Source organism: Lytechinus variegatus, chromosome 17 (genome assembly GCF_018143015.1).
Source record: "Lytechinus variegatus isolate NC3 chromosome 17, Lvar_3.0, whole genome shotgun sequence".
Taxonomy (NCBI): Eukaryota; Metazoa; Echinodermata; class Echinoidea; order Temnopleuroida; family Toxopneustidae; genus Lytechinus; species Lytechinus variegatus.
The window spans coordinates 28,306,807-28,329,126 of NC_054756.1; the positions used below are offsets into that span (position 1 = coordinate 28,306,807).

The 22,320-nt window shown below is 35.2% G+C and overlaps 1 protein-coding gene across 6 annotated transcripts in view; it reads right to left on the bottom strand.

The window, feature by feature from the left end:
- The window catches only part of LOC121430781 (probable 3',5'-cyclic phosphodiesterase pde-5), a 112,668-nt gene that overhangs the window by 4,174 nt on the left and 86,174 nt on the right, over nt 1-22,320 (bottom strand). For 4 of the 6 annotated variants that reach the window (XM_041628179.1, XM_041628177.1, XM_041628178.1 and 1 more), the window contains 4 exons: nt 20,379-20,532; nt 19,610-19,765; nt 18,847-19,019; nt 10,021-10,132 (listed from right to left, as the gene is read on the bottom strand). In XM_041628179.1, the coding sequence (XP_041484113.1) occupies nt 10,021-10,132; nt 18,847-19,019; nt 19,610-19,765; nt 20,379-20,532 (595 nt within the window). Of the gene's footprint in view, nt 1-7,194; nt 7,307-10,020; nt 10,133-18,846; nt 19,020-19,609; nt 19,766-20,378; nt 20,533-22,320 lie in introns of all 6 variants that reach the window. The other 2 variants (XR_005972066.1, XM_041628176.1) reach the window with 2 other exon arrangements.

Sequence of the window (22,320 nt, forward strand, 5' to 3'; positions counted from 1 at the left end):
ATATTTCAAAAGCTTATCCTTGGCTAACATCGTAGCATTCAGAAATGCTCAGCCTACGCTCTGCTAAGCAGGTGGACCCCCCAGATATATACATTACTATAAATAAAGCAAATTCTTGGTCCATTTTCTAAAGATGTACAACTTTGGTAATTTGACTATTTGGTAACAACTGTGGGAATCTTGAGTTTGATTGGCCAAGGATACATGAGCCCTCTTATTATGTTACTAAAATGGCAATGTTGCCAATTTGCCACAACTTCTTCATGAAATAGGGCCATTATGCACAAACATCCCCCAAAGAGAAAAAAAGTAGATACATACACAAACGCAAACCTACACACTAACAAATAATAAAGGTATAAAACAAAAACTTGTAATACAAATAAACTTATTTGAAGTTTAGAAATAATAGATAGACCCCTTAACACACACACAATCACATTATTAAACAAACACAAACACATGAATATAAAAAAAATAGACAGATACATGAACACTATTAAAAAATACAAGAAAGTTCTACACACTCAAACATGCAGACAATACAGAAAAGATAAAGTATATTCTTAAAAAGAAAGACAGCAAAACTGAAATACTCTTATCAAAACGAAACATACATGTAATCAGTAAAAAATATTGAAAAAACCTATATACTTAAAAAAGAAACACACACACATATCCCTTTTTTATCATAGGGGATTAAAACCCTGAACACCATGTGAGTGGCATATGTCATAAGCAGTCTTAGGAATAAGGAAATTCACTGATTTCCATACTTTCAATGGAATAACAATCAGCTCCTGCTGCACAGAAACGTTGTTAGCCCCAGGGTGACTCCAGTCACATCTTTTGGAGTGTGAAGTCAAAACATTTATTTCAATGTGTAAGTAATGCATGGTTGTACCATTAGGTATCGCTGCCACATTACCAATTGTAACAGGGCCTATTAGCATTAAAACGTTTCTATGCAGTTAGCACAGATTGTTTGCTCAAAGCTTAAACCCTCATATAAAGCTTTAATTTGAGGTGGACCCCAGGATGGGGGGGGGGGAATTTTATCAGACCTTGTTTCAAATTCATGATGAATAAAATTAAACAAAATAGAAGAGTAGATATATTGAATTGTAAAATACACAATGAAACCATGCAAAACATGCATTGAATAAAATTTCAAGATATTTTTCAATTTGAGAGTAATTAAATGATCGATCTATTGAATGAGAACATGTGACTCTAATACCTCGGTTCACATTTGCTCTACGGCGGCCGTACAATGAGTTGAAAACAGCCATTTTATTCATTTTTATTCAAACCACCAATGTATAGCTGGCAAAACAATTGTTGAAACGGCTATTTTCGTCTCACCGTATGGCCGCTGTAGAGTAAATGTGACCGAGGTATAAATGTCCTGGGGGCGTTTCCCAATGATTTAAGTATGACTTAGAGTCACACTTAAATGCCTAATTGCGCGCAGTATAAAAGGCTTGACCGCATTGGTCAGATAATGCAAAGAGGACGCGCACTACTGCATATTGATCAATAAGATTGCGCGTTGCATTTCAGATATGCGTCTGCATTTAAGTGCGACCTAAGTCATACTTAAATCTTTGTGAAACACCCTTCCAGGTGGGTATTTTATAAAGTTTTTCTAAGTTACAAGCAAATTTAGAAATGACTGCTGATCCTTTCTTGCGGTAAATGGCACACATAATATATTCATTGATGTTGGTCTAGTTTTTAAGTAAGGAGGACGTACCAGTCTTTCATAAATTTGTTTGTAACTTTGAAACAGCTATAAGAAACACACACCAGTATATAAAGTATTTTGATTGACCAAACAGCTTGAGATGTGTAATTTACCAAATGCACATCCTTTCATGTACTTCATAGAAATGATATACATCACTTTGCATTAGCATTAGTATGAGGCTGTGCTCACTACGTTCCTAAAACTAGTTTACTGGAAACTAGTTTAGTGGAAACTAGTTGAACGCGTAGTGAGAACGGTCGAAGTGGTCTTGGAAGCAATCCTCCAAACCAGTTTGGAAAACCACCTCGCGATGTAGTTTTCTTATGTTATTACATAAAATCATATTTTTTTCATTATTTCATACTTGTGTGAATAAAATGTCTCCCTTATAATGAAATAAGTTGCAGCCAAAAATTTCTAATGCACTAAAATCAGTTGTCAATCCGATTTTTCTAGTTCTTGGAGGAAAAAATTTGAATAAACCTAATTTCATATAATAAAATACAAAAGAACAAGTGGAGACAAGTGTGACATCATCAGCCCACCTAATGAATATTCATGATGACTGTTTTTACAAAATATTACTAAACTTTAAAATTCAATAACTTTGCTATTTGTTGTCCGATTTTGACGAAATTTTCGCCATTTTGCTCAGTGAATTCTACTTTATTTATTAAGCTATAAATACTTTCAGCCTGGACCACCCTTTAAGAGTGGGGGAATGAGAGATTAATCTCAATTTGATTTGATTTATGATCACAGTTGCTTGTTAAAACAGGGCCCTGAACATTTATACTCTTTGAGAGAGGTATTGGGCATTGCAAGAATCTTGATATCGATGGCAAGTAAGATTTTGGTCAAAGTCTTGTAATTAATTGCAAATCTGCACTTCATTGCCGGATCTGCTAAATGCAACAAGTAAAACTCAATTAGCTCTAGTAGTTACGATTGACATAGTAATCGTAAATTTGTATTAGAAATTTGCAATTGATTGCAAATATTTTCTTGCAACACCCCATTAGGATTTTGTCATCAACATGGTTTATTATGATTTTGTCATCAACATGGTTTATTATGATTTCCATTCAAATCTAACTTAGATATGAACCTCTCTCTACTATGAACACAATGGTCAAGGGTTGAGGGCAACATTGATCACATATCACAGTGAGGGCCGAAAGTACAGTGAACCCCGACTAAAAATACAACCAAAATCAGGGGCGGATCCTGGATTCTGAAATAGAGGGGGTGCAGATATTTCAATATAGATGAGGCGCAAAATGATAAATTTCTTAAAGTTAGCTATATTATTATGTTAAATGTGGAATTCTCAAACATACAAAGGGGATGGGGGAGGGTGTTCACCCATTCATTTTTTTCTATTATGTATACACAACAAAAAAAGTAAGTCCTCCCTAAATCAAATTGCTGTAACTTTTGAACCACATTAGTTTGACATATGATATTTCATAGGTGGTTTTCTGCACTCATTAAGCAACTCCTGGGGAAAAATGAGGTTGATCGGTTGAGTCATGCATGAGTAATTAAAGATTGAATTAAAAATGACCATTTTTAAAAGTCACAAGAGTCGTTTTCCAGTTTGTTCAAATACAAAGTTGGGCAAAAGTTGTTTTCAGGTGAATTTTATGGTGTTATGCTGTTTTACTATCCATCATTCAACTACTTCAGACCAGATTTTGATATCGTATGTTCATGCTTGAGTGAGCACAATGTATTGCAGGGGCTGCGGAAGCAGCGGGGGGGGGGGGGCTTCAGCCCCAACTTTTTTTTCCAAAAGCATGTACAAAAATGTAAAATTAACCATACGATTTTGATTTTTTTGTATGATCAGCCCCCCCCCTCACTTTTGGCTCAGTCTCCCCCCCTTCCCACTTTGAAAACCGTTCCGTGGCCCCGAATTGTGACGTATCATCATAGGGGTTTGTGGTAGTATCCTTTACAACTTGTTAGATCATGTTAAAATTTGAAAATAATGGTGGCTCCCCCGATTATAGGCCCCTCCCCCATTTTTAAATTCTGGATCCACCACTGATTTGTCCATACATTCAACTGATCCTGAGAAATTGTTAGGAAAAGAATACATTTATGCAGTGTAAAGAGTATTCATTCCTAAGTTTTCGATTGTACTTGCTCAACCATGAAAATGTTTAAACTTCGGAAAGTGGGTGGTGATAGAAACGATGGATGATAAAAACAACAGCAATTAAAGTCACATTTGAAACCGAATTTGCCCCCAATAATTACTTTATTATCCTTTAAAATGCGTCTGTGACATTGAAAATACCAATTTTCCCACTTTGATGCGTGCTCACTCATCCATAAATAAACAATTCATTTTTGCACAGAATTTTGCCCATAGGTTGATAAACATTACTGCCAAACGACATTGCTAAAGACAGCCTTGGAAAAAAAGTTCCACCATACTGAATAAGGGGTTACCTATTTGTAAACATAAGTACCCATAATGTACACAAGTCTATGAGAGAGGAAGTCAAAATTTTGAAATGAGGGTTTGTTTCATAGACGGTTTTTGTTACTTCTACCAACAGTTATTTCATGAAACTTCGCACATGGCTTCAGAGTAACACTATCCAAAAGGTGCGCACACCAAAATAACCATTCGATACGGCACAGAGTGGGGCCAAGGCCTTGAACTTTCTTCTCATTTGCATAATTTTCGAGTATTGTGTGCTCACTGATGCATTAAACATCGGGATTTTCACAAAAATCAAATCAAATGAACTATGCAAGGAGGTTTGTGACAGATATCCATAGTTACAAATTGCATTTTTTCCAATAACGTAAAAAAGAGCTAATCACATTCCACATGTTCATTCAAGCGTGAATGTTTAATTAAACGCCTTTGAATCATTGAAGCATGTTAATTGGTCATGAACACAACGAAAAAGTTGAGAAAAGATCATTTTCAGTTACCAAAATGAAACAATACTTGCCTATGATATTTGAAAATCGTATTTTTTGTTTTCAATAAATGTTCATTGAACCGTGAAACGATGAATACTGTTGAAGAAACTCTTCCCAAAAATAACTGTCATCATATTCTATCATTTTTATTGATAGAAACGTGTAAAATATCCAATTATAGCAAATTTGGACTTGTGTTTATTCAACCGTGAAACTTAGGCAAAAAAGGTGTATCGTCTTTTAGAAAGTACCTTTTATAAGCCTTCTGGCTATTTTTCATGATGAAAATGTGGAATAAATTCCAATAAAATGGAATCAAAGTCATGATATTTGGCTTGTGACTTTTGAAAAGTGACATTTTTGCCTTCTGACGGTGCTCACTGAAGCATGACGTAAAATACGTCCATAACATTTACTCAGAGGGTAGCTTATAAAATTACCTACACGCTCATGTAAAACTATATTAACAACTTGCATTGGTTTGGAAATTATTGATGTTTGTTTAAGGGGGGGACTTACTTTTTTTGTTGTGTATATTTATAGTTCATATACATACATGACCATAATGCTTTTCAGACCTTTCTGTGTCCGAGCTGACATACTTTCAGCTTTAATAATTCAGTTTTTTTACATGTAATATATATATATATATACATTTATATAATATACATTATACAAATATATATTGTACAATGGTAGAATTATGAAAGCTGAAAGTATGTCAGCTCGAACACAGAAAGGACTTCAATACCAATTTCATTAATATTATGAATATGTTATTGAAAAGTTGAAGTAAAATGTTTTCCAAATAAGCCAATGAAAAATGCTTATAGTGTAACACACCAATCTATATATCAATGGATTTCATATTGCACTGCACACACAAAAATTATCACTGAATTCAAATAACGACACAACATGCACAACTTCCCATCTGGCACACACAAGGAAAGACAACATGCACAATCCACAGCAAACGTTGATTAGATACAAAGGGGCATATGTTGCATTTCATTAAATCACAGAAAGTCCAAGGCTTGCCATTTCAATTCAATTGGCACAAGCTGTAAACTTTCTATTAGGAATAGGCCTATTTAAATTTTTTTTTCAAAAATGCCTGGCAGTATACATGACATGAACACTATTGAAGTGTTTTATTAAATCACAGAAAGTCCAAGGCTTGCCATTTCAATTCAATGGCATGAGAAGTATACTTTCAATTAGCAAAAGGCGTATTTCAAATTTATGTTTTTTTTCACAAATGCTTGGCATTATGACATGATTACTATCAAAGTGTTGGAATTTTTAGAAATAAACATGGTACACCTGCTACTGAAACCACCTTAAATTTGGGAAATTGAAATAAACCCCAAATATGTGCAAAAAGGTACAGGCAATATAAGCGAATCCTTTTCGTTTTTGAAAAAATAGAAATGTGGACATCTTTCCAAATTTGGAAACAATGTTACCCTGACATGAAGATACATTAACAAACATTTTCCTTTGCCATAGATATCACAACAGCCTTCCAAATCAAACTGTTCATCATTTCTCTTTTAAACAGAAACTGTAAGATTAGAGGGAGGAAGAGACATTTAGTATGTGCAAACACAATTTTTTTTTCAAAATGTCCAAATAGTGTTTTCAAAATGTCTACAGGTAGTTCAAATTTTCCAAAACATCTTTTTTTTAGACCTCTAATTAAACCGGCAAATGCTGTCCTGTCAAATTCCCATGGGAGTTACCATCAACAGGAATAGCTCTGACTTTCGTTCAAGTGTTTAAATGGGGAGTTTTTGATCTGCAACGTACAGATGGTTCTAGAACACAGTAATTTACCAAAAATGCCCCTTAATGACAAAGAACAGCTGGGAGGTCTTTGTCCAAAATTGGTGAATAGGAAGGAAGAGCATTAACGTCCTAAGTATTATAGCTTTAAAAAATGCATAGGCCTGCATTCTGAAGTCGAGTTTAACTTAAACTCAGGTTTAAAGTAAGGATAGCCAATTGTTACATAAATCACTAACGGTAGTTTCAGCTCATTTGGCTCTCAAATTATTCATAATTGTCTAGGAGGTATGAATAGATGATCGTCTTCACCATTGATGAATCAGGAAAGAGCACAGCAAACATAAGAAACATACAATTTAATAAAAAAATTGACTTTTGGCTTTCCATAATTTTAGCACAGAGTTAGACCATGGTCTAAGTTAAACCCGACTTCAGAATACGGGCAACACTGCTGTTATGAGTTACCAACTTCCGACAAAGATTTCTTGGATGTTCTTTGCCATTTGACAACAGATTTGGTTTCTGCTTTTGAACCATCCATACTTTGCAGAGCAAAAACTACTTAAAATATCAATTCTGTGACCCTGATATTTCTGGGATTTAAGAAAATGTAACACACACACACACAAAACAACAACAAACAACCAAAGAAATAAATAGTTAGAAGGGGTGTGATAAGTGCAGACAGGAATGAGAGAACTAGGCACCTGCTGGTAAAATTCCTCGAAGATTTCAAGTGCAACCTTCTGCTGTAGATCAAATGGCTTGACTACCGCCACCAGGTCACATGCTGTCATGGCTATAGCACGGCACAGACTTCTACAGATATATTTAGGATAAATACTTGTTTTTGTTTGCTCACTCCCCTATGGAGTATCATGCCCTAATGCATCCTTCGGCAAAGTCAGCTATAGAGGGCAGCAAACACACATTTTGCAGCCTCCTCTCTCTCTCTCTCTATCATGAGCTCATTCTTGAGAATTTTACCCAAGGGATCAGGTGGTGAGGGGGGGGACTCATAAATTCATGTAACCATTGACAGTACCTAGAAGGAATATGATTTGATTGTTTACATAAAAATCCTTGTTTATAATTTTCCTCAATTATGAGAAAGGGTGATAATTATGTTAAATAATATATTTTACTTATTGATATTGGAAAAGTGCTTAAAGAACAGTCCACTTATTATGCGCTTGTTTTTTATTCAATATTTTTTGGGGAAAATCAATTTTCGCTGAATTTTGAGAATGGATGAAAATGATGCTAAATAATATACTTCATTTATTGATAATTGAAGAGTGCTTGAATAACCTTCACTTATGTGCTTGTTTTTTTATTCAAAATTTTGAAGAATTTTTATTTTTATGAGGAAATATGATGATGCTAAATGATATATTCTATTCAGTGATAATTGAAAAGTGCTTCGAGAACAGCCCACTTACTGTGCACTTAATAAGTATCCTCTGTTATAATCAATATGATGATGATGTGAACAAATTCTTAGAATGGTGAATAAAAAATAGATGATCTGCCAAAATAAAAAAAATGTGAGTGTGCAGTTATTTTCAAGTGGACAAATTAGACACTGCATGAAAACGTGTATAAAATTGAAAATTTGCATGTATTGTGAGGGGTTAACATTTGATTGTCTGTGCATATTCATTTACATGTGGAAGCACTGGCGGATCCAGGGGGGGGGGGGCAAAGTCAGCCCGTGACCCCCTTTTGAGAGGGACAATAAAAATTTGTAATGTAGAAATGTTGTTATTTAAACAGAAGTACCCCCCTTTTTGAAAGTGAAGACCGTTTTTTTGCTTTTCATTTTTTTAAAATAAAAATACTCTTAATTTTTGGTTAAAACCTTTTTTTCTCTGGAAAATGTGCCCCCCCCCCTTGGAAAATCCTGGATCCACCCATGTGTGGAAGTGTGGAGTTTGGTGAATGGTTCAGGCTGTTCATCACATTTGTTAAACATATGAAACAGAAGAAAAAGAATGTAGAAGGTGGAAAGAAGAATGAGAAAATAAAATGTATTTTTTATGAATAGAAAAATGAGGAGAAAAGGGTGGAGAAAGAACAGGGGAAAGAAAGCAAGAGAAAGAGGGGGAGGAGGAGTATGAGTCGGAAGCAAAATGAAGCCAAATAAGAATAATCGCTACTGGAAAAGGTATAGAATGAGGAGAAAAATAAGAAGAAGAAGAAGAGGAGGAAGAAGGAGAAGAATAAGCAGAAGAAGGAGAAGGAAAAGGAGGAGAAGAAGAGGAAGAAGAGAAAGGAGAAGTAGTAAAAGGAGAGAATTAGAATGAAGAAGAAGTAGAGCAGGAAGAGAATAAGACAAAGAAAAAGAAAAAAAAACAAAACAATTACAGTAAGTGATGAATCAAGATAGATAGAGAGAAATGAGACAGAAACAGTATGAAAGAGATACAAAGGTAAAATGAAATGATAGTAAAAAAGACAAGATATAAATAAATAAGGGGGTAAAAATGATGAATTTGTGTATGGATGTGACGACATGGAACATGGAATTATGGGAAGGAGGGATATCTTGTGAACAATTCCACCAAACATGCAGAGAGAGAGTGAGAGACAGCAGAATGATCAGTGTTTTAGCTCTCTTTTATTTTTGCTGAAGTTACAGAAGGAAATAAACTAATAAATGAGACAAAAAAGACCCTAATGATATTCAAGAATAAAAAAGAAAATGCAATAGATTGAGAATACAATAATCATTAATAAACAAGATTACTCAAAATTATTTACAGATGAAGAAAAACAGATAAATGGCTCTAGAAAAAAAACACAAAATTTTGAGATCCTATAAAGAAAAGAACATAAAAAAGAAAATCTCTTTCCAGATAAAAGTACTCAACACTGATTCAATATATTATGTGAATTTTGAGACAGTTCAATAAACAATTGGCCTAAGTTTGATTTAACTTTTTGTCAAGATCTATTACTAAAAATCAATAATGTCCTTCATGATTACAAGACAAAGAATATAAATACAATATTTTCTTTTCTTAAAACGAGTTAGGTAAAACAAAAAAAAAGAGATGTGAGGAAAAAAAATTATGATTTTGTTGAAAGAAAGCATCTTAATAATAAAAGGAGAAAAGTAGAAAAGGTACATAGAATATAATTAGAAGCACAGTAATGCACATTAATTAAATTTTTAATTTTATCACAAACACATTATCATGAACAAACAATTACATGTACATGTTAATTTTGAAGGAGAAAGAAAGACACTTGAATTGAATTTGTGAACATATTTCAAATAGAGGAAATTGCATGGACAATGAATATGTATGATCCCTCATAAATATTCATATTCATGCACACAACTCAAAATCCCAGTGCACGATTATCACACCATACAATCGCATACACACACAACCTTGCCATAAATCACACATCACCCACAGTTGGAGAGTAAACACGGATTAGTACACAGAGTATGCTTGAAATGAGTAAATGAATATTCATAATAAGTGCTGCATTATTCATAGAATTAATTAGGCTCCGCCTACCTGTTGGTAGAACTCATCGAAGATCACCTTTACTGTCTGTTGTTGAATATGCCATGGTTTCGTGTTGGCGGCTAAATCACATGCCGTCATTGACAATGCCTTGACGCATTGTCTGCATAAATTAGCAAATACATCACAATTTAAATTTGAATAGGAAAATGGGAGAGAGAGATAGAGAAAGAGAGAATAATGACGCTTATATGTGCAAAGCAGACAAAGCATAAAGCAAACACAGCAATCATATAAAATCATACATCATATTTAAAATTGCAGCCATTTATTCAAAATTTGGCAAAAGAAATGCATCCCATGAAAACACAAAATTATTAAGCATAATTGGGAAATACATGCCACCAATTAACATTGCATGCACAAAAGAACATCAAATAAAATGCGCAAAGGTCATAAAAGACAATCACATTAAGTTGTATTAAGTGAATACATGATAAAATACATGCACATGCATTCATTTATATTTAACAGTACCAAATTTCACAAGCAGACAGGGGAAAAAAGAATAAAAAACAAAGGGAAAGGGGAGAAAATCAAGCAATAAAAGTTAGTATGCTAAATATAATCACATCAAATGCAAATCTCACTGCAAACAAGCAAAAATATCTTTCAAGATATCAAACATAGTATGATTATAATTATGTCAAATATGATTAAATGTGAATGAAATAATGTTACTTATTCTTATTGTGAGCGCTATAGAGCATTAGACCCCTTTCTATACAAAGTTTATTTTTCTTGAAGTCCTCAACTTCAGCCACTCGAGAAATCATTAATTGAGAATATTCAAACTTGTTTGAAAATGAAAACAAGTCAAAATTTGAAATATTATTTATTAATAAATTTGTCTATAGACGTAAAAAAGTTATGTCAATATGGTGTTGATAGGTGAATTTCTGAAAAGTCATGTTTCTTGACAAAGAATTTTGGTTCATACAGTATCTGAATGCATGTTATGTAACATGAAACCAATTGTTTTTGTGAATTTTTCTGAATGAAAAGAGGGAAAATAATAAATGATTATCGCATAATACAAATATCATTGTGTTTGATCAATTTTAGATGAGCATTGTATGGAAGGATGTGTCTATGTGCAATATTATTCACTCCATAAACTTACACCCTCTTATCAGGTAAAGAAATATTGTAAAGAAATGAATCAATTGTATTGAAATGAGTTTCATTGTACTGCATAACAAAGTAAATCAAACTACAAAATATGGTATAATATAAAAGCACCATCACAAAAAGTCAGAGCCGCATCTTTCATACAGTAATCCTGCAAGCATATTTTCATCACTAATCCCTACATCCATCAAACACAAATTAATTGGAATTGCTGGAAAGTTTCTGCGAAACATGCTTACTGCCTAGTCTGCAAGTACAGACCATTGGTTTTTGCAACTCTCATGGTGCACAACGCAGAGTCTGAAGTAGTGAGACTAGATTCCTTAATGTACTGTGGTCGATTCATATATGACACAGACAGAGAGTTTGGAGTCTAGTCTTCACTCCAGATATGGAATGATTGGATAAAATGTCAATTTGAGTCTGGTCTTGCAGACTACCTGCTTTCCTTATAGAGGGATTTCTGCTAATGATGCGGCACAGACTTTTGGTCAGGTCTCTAAATTAAGATTATCGTTGCAAAATAAATGTACTTAGTAAATATTGTAATGTATAAATTACCAAGTAAAATATAAATTTCTGTTATTCCAATTGGACAATAAAATGATAAAAATAGTAAGATCATTTGAATTCAAACAACATTATTAAAGAACATTGTCAAGGATTTCCCCTGTGCAAGTTGGAAGGCATATTGTAAAACACTGTTGGAAGAAGCTTTTGTGTGTGTGTGTGTGTGTGGCGGGGTTAAAGATTGGTGAAATGTTGTGGGGCAAAGTAGATTACAGTGAGAATTGATGATGAAAATCTAGGTGGTGTTTGGATGAAAGAAAAAGAGTTGGATATGGCTGTGAAATAACAATAATAGAAACAAAGAAGTATACTTAGTTTGGTTTAGATAGTAATGTAGGATGGCTTGTGCTTTGTTTGAATAAAAAAGTTTTGATCGAATAAGTGAGATGGGAGATTCTTTATTAAATGGTCAGCAAAGGTACATATTTATTAGGAAAATAAGAAAATAAAAATGACGTGAATTTAAATAAGTTTAGAAACATGAGAGAGACAATGTGAAACAAGTGTTTGGAAAAAAATTAATAAAAAGGCATTGAAGCAATGTCACTGAACAATGTAAACATCTTGCAATTTGAGAATGAGTATTTCAGTGCATGTATATGATAAGAATGAAGAACATTTGTAGGGAAAAGTGAAACACATTGTACTAGGAGTCCACGGGACTATCGCCAGTTTTGGACAGTTGGTGCCAGTTCGCACCAATGCCAAGCGGCTGTGGTGCCTAATATCGGCAAAAAGGTGCCTAGTGACGTGCAGTGGCTCAAAGATTTTGAAATGTTCGTTGCGCCAAATTCAACTTTTGGCGCCACCATGCGCCTGTTTGGTGGCAGTTTGACCCATTGCACGCTACAACATGTAAGCAGCTTTTTTTTGTGACACTAGGCACCACAGCATGCAAGCTACCCTTGGATGGCAATGATAAGATAATGGTAACTTTTATGCATGGGGCCCATGTCTAAGTGAGCCTTCAGGAATGGATAATGTTAAGGAGTATTTGATGAAAAATTGACTTTTTTGTGACATTGAATATTTCATCAGAAAACTGTTCAATGTATGAGTGTGATGGACAATACACTCTAAATTTCAGGGATTTAAAAAATCTGAATCGGCTGTAAAAATTGAACAGCCGAAAATCAGATTTAGATTTAATCTTAAGGATTAAATTTGAAATATCAAAAGATTTAAGTTCAAATCTTTTAGCTTTACATTTAAATCCACAAGATTCAAATCTAAACCTTATGTTATGATTTCACTATTCACAGCCAATCTGGATTTAAAATCCTTGAAATGTAGAGTGATTTAAGATTTGAGAAGTCAGGGAGTTCATAGTTACTGTAGAAGTGGAGATTGAGGGTGACTTTGAGATGAAATAAATGGAAGTTATGAAAAAAGGAAAATATGTCATATTAATCTGTATAAGTCTGAAATGACAAGTATCATTACAATGTATCGAAAATGATTGTGAATAATATAACCCCATCATAGGAAATATATATAACAGAGAACTTGGACAATGACAAAGGATTTTTGTCTTCAATTTTTGATATTTTGTGAATTCTATTTTGATACCTATCAAATTAGCAAATAAATTTATTAAAGTGGCAAGACACCAAATATTGGGTTCTCATTTCATCTTTTCTACTGTGAGCTACTGACCCCCAAACATTGTCACAATGATAAGCATATATACATGTATATGACTTTAAAAAAGTGATTTTATCATTTTTCAATGCTAATACATGTACAGGTTATAAAATTTACATCCCTCATTTGAACGATGGCATAAAAGATAGTTAGATATAACTCTATTTTGAAATGCCTGATCATTCAAATCCTCTGCATAAAATAACAGGAAAAGCTCACTGCAAACTCTGATTATAATAAATAAGTAATAAATGAAACAAACCATAATAATATTAATAATAAAAAAACATGCAAAAGTGGCATACAAATAAAATCACAATCAAACAAGGGCCAAAATAAAAGGTTCCTTTCAGGTAACCCCCCCTCCCCCCAAAAAAATCCACAATGATAGGAAATTGGTTTGATAAGTATATATGATACCAGGTCACCATCAATGTTAAGTTTCATGTTAAGTTTTTATAAATTTGTTCAAACAAACATCTCTGACCTTGTGATGTTTTCTTTTCTTTTTTAGGGGAAGGCTACTGAACCGGAATATTTTTCGAAAGTATTCAAACAACTTCTTTATAAGAAATTTTATCTAGGAGAAAGGGAAAGAGAAAGGCAGAGAGACAGAGAGGTAGAGAGATGGGGGGGGGGGAGGCAGAGAGATTTAAAAGAGAAAGAGATAGATAAAGAGAGAAAGAGGGGAAGAGAGATATAGGGGCCAATGAAACAGATAGAAAGAGAACAGCAGAGAAAGAGATAGATAAAGAGAGAAAGGTAAGGAGAGAGACAAGGGGGGGGGGGAAGAGAGGCAGAGAGATTTCAAAAAGAGAGAGAGATTTACAGATCTATGGAAGATATGATTAGTAAAGTATAAAAACTACAGAAGAAATATACGGTTGGTTATGATATGAACCTGCCCCCGAAAGTTATAACAAAATTGCATGCATAAGGACTTTAAAATAGTAGTTGGTAGGGTCTAATAATTGTCTAATGGGTGGGTTGCAAATGATAAAAGTGTAAAAGATAGATAAATCTATAAAATGTGCACACTCGTAACGGCAAACACTCATGCTTGGTCCAAAATTTCTGGCTCAACTTTTTTTTACTGCTCCAAGAATACTTTTGTATTAACAGCAAGTTTCTTGTCCTTGTATTTTGAAACAGACAAAAAATGACTTAGTCAAGAACCTACATTTTAACATACTGCATAAATTGATATTTTCATCAAAATAATTTCCATATTTATTTTTACCCTGGAGAAATAGTTCAGTATTTTGGCAAAAATAATTTCAACTGGCAAGGCACAAGAGAAAATACATCAATAATAATGTAAATACTTTTCACTGTCAATAGAAACTATTATTGTATCATTAACCATAGATATTTACATATGGTAACAATTTCACTTCTTATTCAAATTTTTATAAAAATAATGACACATGCAATTGTATCATTATGCCTATGAGTATATTTTCTAAAGAAAACTTGTGGAGCTGTTGTCTATTCAATTACAGCAGTTGGATATGACAGGGTTAATTGCTTTCAGCAATTGCATCCAGGAATTATAATTACAGGAAAATAGTAGGTATTTCTGAAATGGACTTTATAATTCATTAAGTTGAAGATAGAAACCTGGACCCAGTGACTATTAACGCAAAAAAATGATATGAAAAGCAAAACCACACAAATCCAAAGACAAGTAAAGAGCACAATGCTATGAAAATATGATGGGTTATAAGGTAGTGGCATTTGATGAAAGTTTACAACTTTGCATTCTACTTTCCTCTGCAATGTTTCTTCAAACAGTAGATAGAAAACGGATGGAAATATAGCTCAGCAAATTATTAAAATGTGAAATTTCTTATATTACATTTACCTCAATAAAACATATCATTACATGCTGAAAATTGAGACGTTGAATCAGCAACTGAAATGTTGGGGGAGTGACAACTCTTTCCAAATGTTACATCCAACCTTGCAAAAAACCCAAATCCAACATTTTAAGTGTTGGATCGAACCATTTAAAGTGGCAAATACAACATTTGAAAAAGATTGTCACTCTTTCAACCTTTCAATTACAAAGATTAGCAATCGCACAATCAGTTGATTTTTGTGGTGGATTCATTGTGCACAGATGATTAAATTTCATGTCATCAAAATCAGTCCTATGACTCCAATGATCAATTGCTAGGCTTCATGTTACTTGAGCCAAGAGTTATATTGTACCTTTTCGCTCAATAGTTAAACTATGACAAAGAGTAGATTAGATAAATTTGCAACATCAAAATTTGACAGAGTGTATATTTTTTTTCAGATTATAATACATCTCAAGTGAAGAGTCAAATTGACATTTTCATTTATTATTGTTTTTTTTATATTTCTCATGAAATAAAGTTATTTCAAATATTTTCTGGAATAAACAGTAAAGAAAAAAGTAGAACCTACACTGATGTAATGCATATTTAACATATAACTTCAGGAATTCTTTAGTTGTCCAGGTAATCCAATTAAGGATATTTTGTGTTCTGTTTCCATGGAATATTTGGAAATATTGGCAGTAATTCAAATTGTATTCAAGGAAATATAAATACTTTGATTTGCTGCTTACAAATGCCACTACATGTACCTTTGCTTGTGAAATTCCACACTGGCATAAGAAACACAGATACAAAATGAAAACAATTCAGCAGAAATAGTGAAAACTTTGTTTAAGATGAGAAAGATGATGATTTCTCCATATGCTGCAACACTCCATCAAAAAAAATATCACATTACATTTTGGAAAACATTTTTAATGTTTTTGGTTGAAAAGCAGTAATCAAAATATTACATCAAAGTCATCATTTGGTTTACTTATCTTTGATCGGCTTCTGATTATCTTTCTTTTTTTTACTAAACCTTATGCCAGGGTGGGATTCCCATTTTAAAACGTGTTAAAAAGTGATTAATTGTACAAGGTGGGATGGCACACAAAAATGTGAAAAATAAAGGAAATGTGACAAACCAAGCGAAGAAAGTATAAAGTATAACTCAACAATAACAGAACAATAAAAGCAATGAATGGTAAATTAGTGGATAGGAAGGAGACATGAAGAGAGAGAGGAAGAGAGAGAGAGAGTGAGAGGAGGATAGAGATAAGAGGATAGAGAAAGAATGAGTGAAGAGGAAAACAGAGAGAGATATGAAGTACGGGACAGAGAGGAGACCATGCAGATAAAGAGTCAGAGAATGAAGAAAGAGAGAGATTGTGGAGGAAAAAGGGAAGGCAAGATGTACGAGGTTCAAAGGGTGGGTCATTAACAGAAGTGCAAGATGAGTAAAGCAAAGAAAACGAGGAGATATATAAGGGTTGTGTGCAGGAAATCCAAGAAATACAACTTGATTGCCGTCCTTCGCAGCAAACACTTTGAATCACATTTGAACGCATTCAACACATACCAGTCACTGGATTGTTGTCTCCACCTTCGATTCATTTATCACTTCATTACACCACTGGTTGTCTTTCACTTGATACTTTTCCTTCAATACACCCCATCTCACCAACCTGTCTTCATGACATCACTCCTCCTTACCTTAATAGCATCCAACCCATACCACCAGTCACCATGATATCACCTCCTATTAACCTCACAGCACCCCATCCATACCACCAGTCACCATGATATCACCCTTCCTTACCCTCAAAGCACCCCATCCATACCACCAGTCACCATATCACCCCTCCTTACCCTCACAGCACCCCATCCATACCACCAGTCACCATATCACCCCTCCTTACCCTCACAGCACCCCATCCATACCACCAGTCACCATGATATCACCCCTCCTTACCCTCAAAGCACCCCATCCATACCAAGGGTCACCATGATATCCTCCTTCCTTACCCTCATATCACCCCATCCATACCACTAGTCACCATATCACCCCTCCTTACCCTCATCCATACCACCAGTCACCATATCACCCCTCCTTACCCTCACAGCACCCCATCCATACCTCCAGTCACCATGATATCACCCCTCCTTACCCTCAAAGCACCCCATCCATACCAAGGGTCACCATGATTTCCTCCTTCCTTACCCTCATATCACCCCATCCATACCACTAGTCACCATGATATCACCCCTCCTTACCCTCAAAGCACCCCATCCATACCAAGGGTCACCATGATTTCCTCCTTCCTTACCCTCATATCACCCCATCCATACCACTAGTCACCATATCACCCCTCCTTACCCTCACAGCACCCCATCCATACCACCAGTCACCATATCACCCCTCCTTACCCTCACAGCACCCCATCCATACCACCAGTCACCATGATATCACCCCTCCTTACCCTCAAAGCACCCCATCCATACCAAGGGTCACCATGATTTCCTCCTTCCTTACCCTCATATCACCCCATCCATACCACTAGTCACCATATCACCCCTCCTTACCCTCATAGCACCCCATCCATACCACCAGTCACCATGATATCACCCCTCCTTACCCTCATAGCACCCCATCCATACCACCAGTCACCATGATATCACCCCTCCTTACCCTCACAGCACCCCATCCATACCACCAGTCACCATGATATCACCCCTCCTTACCCTCAAAGCACCCCATCCATACCAAGGGTCACCATGATATCCTCCTTCCTTACCCTCATATCACCCCATCCATACCACTAGTCACCATATCACCCTTCCTTACCCTCATACCACCCCATTCATACCACCAGTCACCATTATATCACTCTTCCTTACCCTCAAAGCACCCCATCCGTACCACCAGTCACCATATCACCCTTCCTTACCCTCATATCACCCCATCCATACCACCAGTCACCATGATATCACCCTTCCTTACCCTCATATCACCCCATCCATACCACCAGTCACCATGATATCACCCCTCCTTACCCTCATAGCACCCCATCCATACCACAAGTCACCATAGCATTTTCTTTAAAAATATTTCAAAAGTTTATACTTAAACTAAAGTATACTTTTTCAACACAACAGTTGGTTAACAATGTCTGACACATGCCATGAAAATTTTGTACGGCATGTTTGACAGTGATCGCATTGTTGAAAGAGAAGTCCAGATAATTTTTATTTACACATATAAAAGGAAAAAATCATCTTATACATGTAGCAGAAGTGACTATCCATTTTGTAGGGACAATTAATTACAAAATCCTTAAGGATCTAGATTAAAAAGAGCATTAACATGCACTGCAAAGGCACTTCTTAATATCAACGCAATCTGTTATTTCAATGTTAATCTTTTGATATGAGCCTGTCAAAAATAAAATATATAATTGATATCTGGGTCTACTACAACAATGACACCCATACGGATATTCGATTTAAGGCTTTGAAATAATTGTGTATATTTTCCCTAAAATCATCTGGACTTTCCCTTCATCTGAGAATCCATGGGTTTGATTTTCCTTTCACAGATGATTTGACACCATTTCCTCTTACGTACCTGTGTTCTTGGTTGTCCCAAGAGAACTTCTTCTCTTCAACAATCTTCTTGAGTTTGGCTTTGTTTGGGAAGAAGAGAGCCAGGTCCGTAGCTAGGATGGCATGTCTGATGTCACCCAAGACTTGCTTGTATTCTTCTGACGATAAGTGCTTGAAGATATTGTGGCCATCATTCTGGAAACAATGGTAGGTAAAAGTAAAAAAAAAATCATCATCATCATCATCATTATTGTCATCATCACCATCATCATCATCATCATTATCAATGCCATTATTATCCACATAATCATGATCATCATACTCATCATGCTCATTATCATCATCATCACCATCACCATCCATCATCATCCATTCCAGTTTAGCTTTTTAGAGCTGTAAGAGGAATTGTCACATCAAGTATCAAGTACCATCATGATCACTATCATCATCAGCATGATCATCATGAATGCCATCATCATCATCATCATCATCATCATCATCAACATTGATCATCTCCATTATCATCATCGTCGCCTCCATCACCATGTTCATCAACTTGATTTTTCCATCGAAGCAATTTTCAGGAGAGAGAGCATCTGTGGAAAACTCTACGGAATCCAACAAAAGTGTTTAAGCGCAAAAGAACACCAGAATACTGCATCTCCACACTCTGACAACTGTCTGAAGTGGTCCATCAGATTGGTCTAAGTGCGTCTTTAGGTTATTCATGTGAGTGAGAGACAACCACATCTAAGCTCATCATGAATAAACCTGAATGGTCTTACCTGGAGTATCGTTATGGTCATGTTGAAGTGATGGTGTTCCATCGTTGAGGTGGAGTAGACCGAAGCTAAAGGTGATGCAGTGTTCACCATGAAGGCATTGTTCTTGCCCCGATGATCAAGGTCATGACATAGGCAGGCGACAAACAGAGCCAAGGCCTACATAAAAGGTCAGAGGTCATGTTGTATGAAACATATTCTTTTGCTTTTGCTTCACGCCAAAGTACATAAAGCGAGAATGACATGGCATGTTACATAATACAAACAGTAACAATTTAAAGAGAAATTCCAGTAGTTGCAGTAAACACTGATTTCATGAGAAAGTCTGTAAAACAAGGCTTAATTGTCAGTATATCATCGAGGATCTAGATCTGGTACAGTTACATTAACTGAACTTTGTGAAATCTTGAAATCTACGCTGAAAAATGTTCACACCGAAGATCCCCAACACAGATAAGCGCACGTGGGACAATGTATAATTATTGCTTGGAGCGTCGGGCCTGACGCCCTACCCAAATCCTGTGCTTATTTGCTGATTTCTCAGCAATTACACAATTTCTTCCAGAATCCTTTGGCACATGCATTTTATTTATACAAACAGACACTTTGGTGGTCATTTCATTGGATTCTGTACGAACTCATTTTGATATCGTTACCAAAACTAGCATTTACCTTTAAAGAGTATCTGAAAGTTAAAAATTAATCAAAGGCCAAGCCCACCTACACAAAAATATATTTTACATGACAAATAAATAATGGGAAAAACGTTTACCTCTAATGGATTGAAGACTTGGCCGTTGCCAGTCTTGATCATAGTATAGACACTGTGAGCAACTGAGAAGGCATGGGTCCAGTTATGGTAGGGCACTCTACGGTAGTTCTTCCGAACGGTTAAGATGAATCGACAGAGCTCATCATAGTCAAACCTAAGGGTTACAAATATAGAAAGCTAATGTTAACCGAGCAGTCTTTCATTAATGTTCTTAGAAATTTTAGAACCTTCCTCTGTTCCAGATTTAGAATATTTCATTGTTCTTCCGAGAAGCAGAAGAGAATTCTGAGCAGTTCTAGGGTTCTTTACAACAACCAGGAACCCCTAAAGGTTGTAATGGTTTCTCGCTATACCAAAAACTGTTCTAAAGAAATTTCTACAAGCCTTTTTAAACAAAGATTTAAGAGTGAAGATGCACTTAAATTTCAGCTGCATGCTGTATAAAATTCATCAGCACATTGGTTGAATCATGCTCAGAGGATAGGCACTGCTGCATATTAATTAAGAAGCTTAAGAACTTGGCTTGAATATTTACAGCAAAATTATAATTTTACGCAAGAATTATTAAGAATGATCAATCAATTGAAAATAAATTCAAATAATTTGGAAAAATTTAATATAAAATTTTGTAGATAATGTTGCAAGTGAGTTTCATCGTGATTGCAAAATCAAAAGTTGAGGGCTATGCAGGTTCAAAATTTCCTGGGCTAGATAAGGTTGACTTACCATGGCACATGTTTGATACAAGGCAATAAGAAATCTTGAAATTTATATTTGACAAAAGTCAATCCCCTTAGTAGCAAAATGGTTTTGTTATGAATCAGAGGAACATAAAATAGTTGAAAACCAAATAAAAAACTATAGAAGACAAATGTTAAAAAGTTAAGGCATTCCAGGGTGCATGGCATAAATCAAGTGAACTGCACAAACATGTCCATGTGCTGATATGATGTGCAGAGAACAAGATGGAAGGAAGGACAAAAAGTATATGTAAGTATAGGAGTAGTTGGGATCAGGGATGTCCATCTATCTAATTGCAGGTAGTCCTAAAAAATGATAAATCATATAATTTCAATTAGGGGGAAATGATTCTGATCATCAATAATCAATGTTAGTTACAGCAAGGCCATCCTTTTCAAGCACTATTCTAAGGTACACAGACCTGCCAACCTCTGGGAATGAAAAATTGTATTCTGTGATAAACAAGTGTATTTTTCCAAAAAAGTGTATTTCATAATAAAATGCGTGGCGCACTCGCTCATCGCCAGGGGCCGCGGAACCGGGGGGGGGGGCTGGGGGGGCTTCAGCCCCCCCAATTATTTTTTCCAAAACTGTGTACAAAAGTGTAGAAATGACCATATAATTGTGATTTTTAGCATGGTCAGCCCCCCCACTTTTGGCTCAGCCCCCCCACTTTGAAAACCGTTCCGCGGGCCCTGATCGCGGCGCTCAAGCTGCATGCAAGCTAAAATGCGCACTGTTCTTGCAGATGAAAAGAAAAACATTTTAACATGTGTATATCTCACCCTGGTTTTAACAAAATGATAAAAAAAAAATTTACCTGAAATTAAATTGATCTAATAACCATATTTGTGTAAGTTTCATGAAATCGATAAATAGAGATAATAATAATTTTATTTTTTACAAAAACATATTTTTTCAAGAAAAAATGTACTGACATATTTTGGTTGCAAAAACGTACTAAATATGCCGGAAACATACTGGTTGGCAGGTCTGGTTTGTGTTAGTTGTAACTAAACCTAAGAAAATAATAGCTCAGTAAATATTCTTGATAAGGATTAAATGGATTAAATCATCCAAGATGTTAGTCACAGCACAAAACCGTTTTAGCACTATTCTAGCTATGATGTATACTGTTAGTTTGGCTGATTATTAATGACAATTTCAGAGACCTGATCTTCTAAAGCAAAACAACTGCACA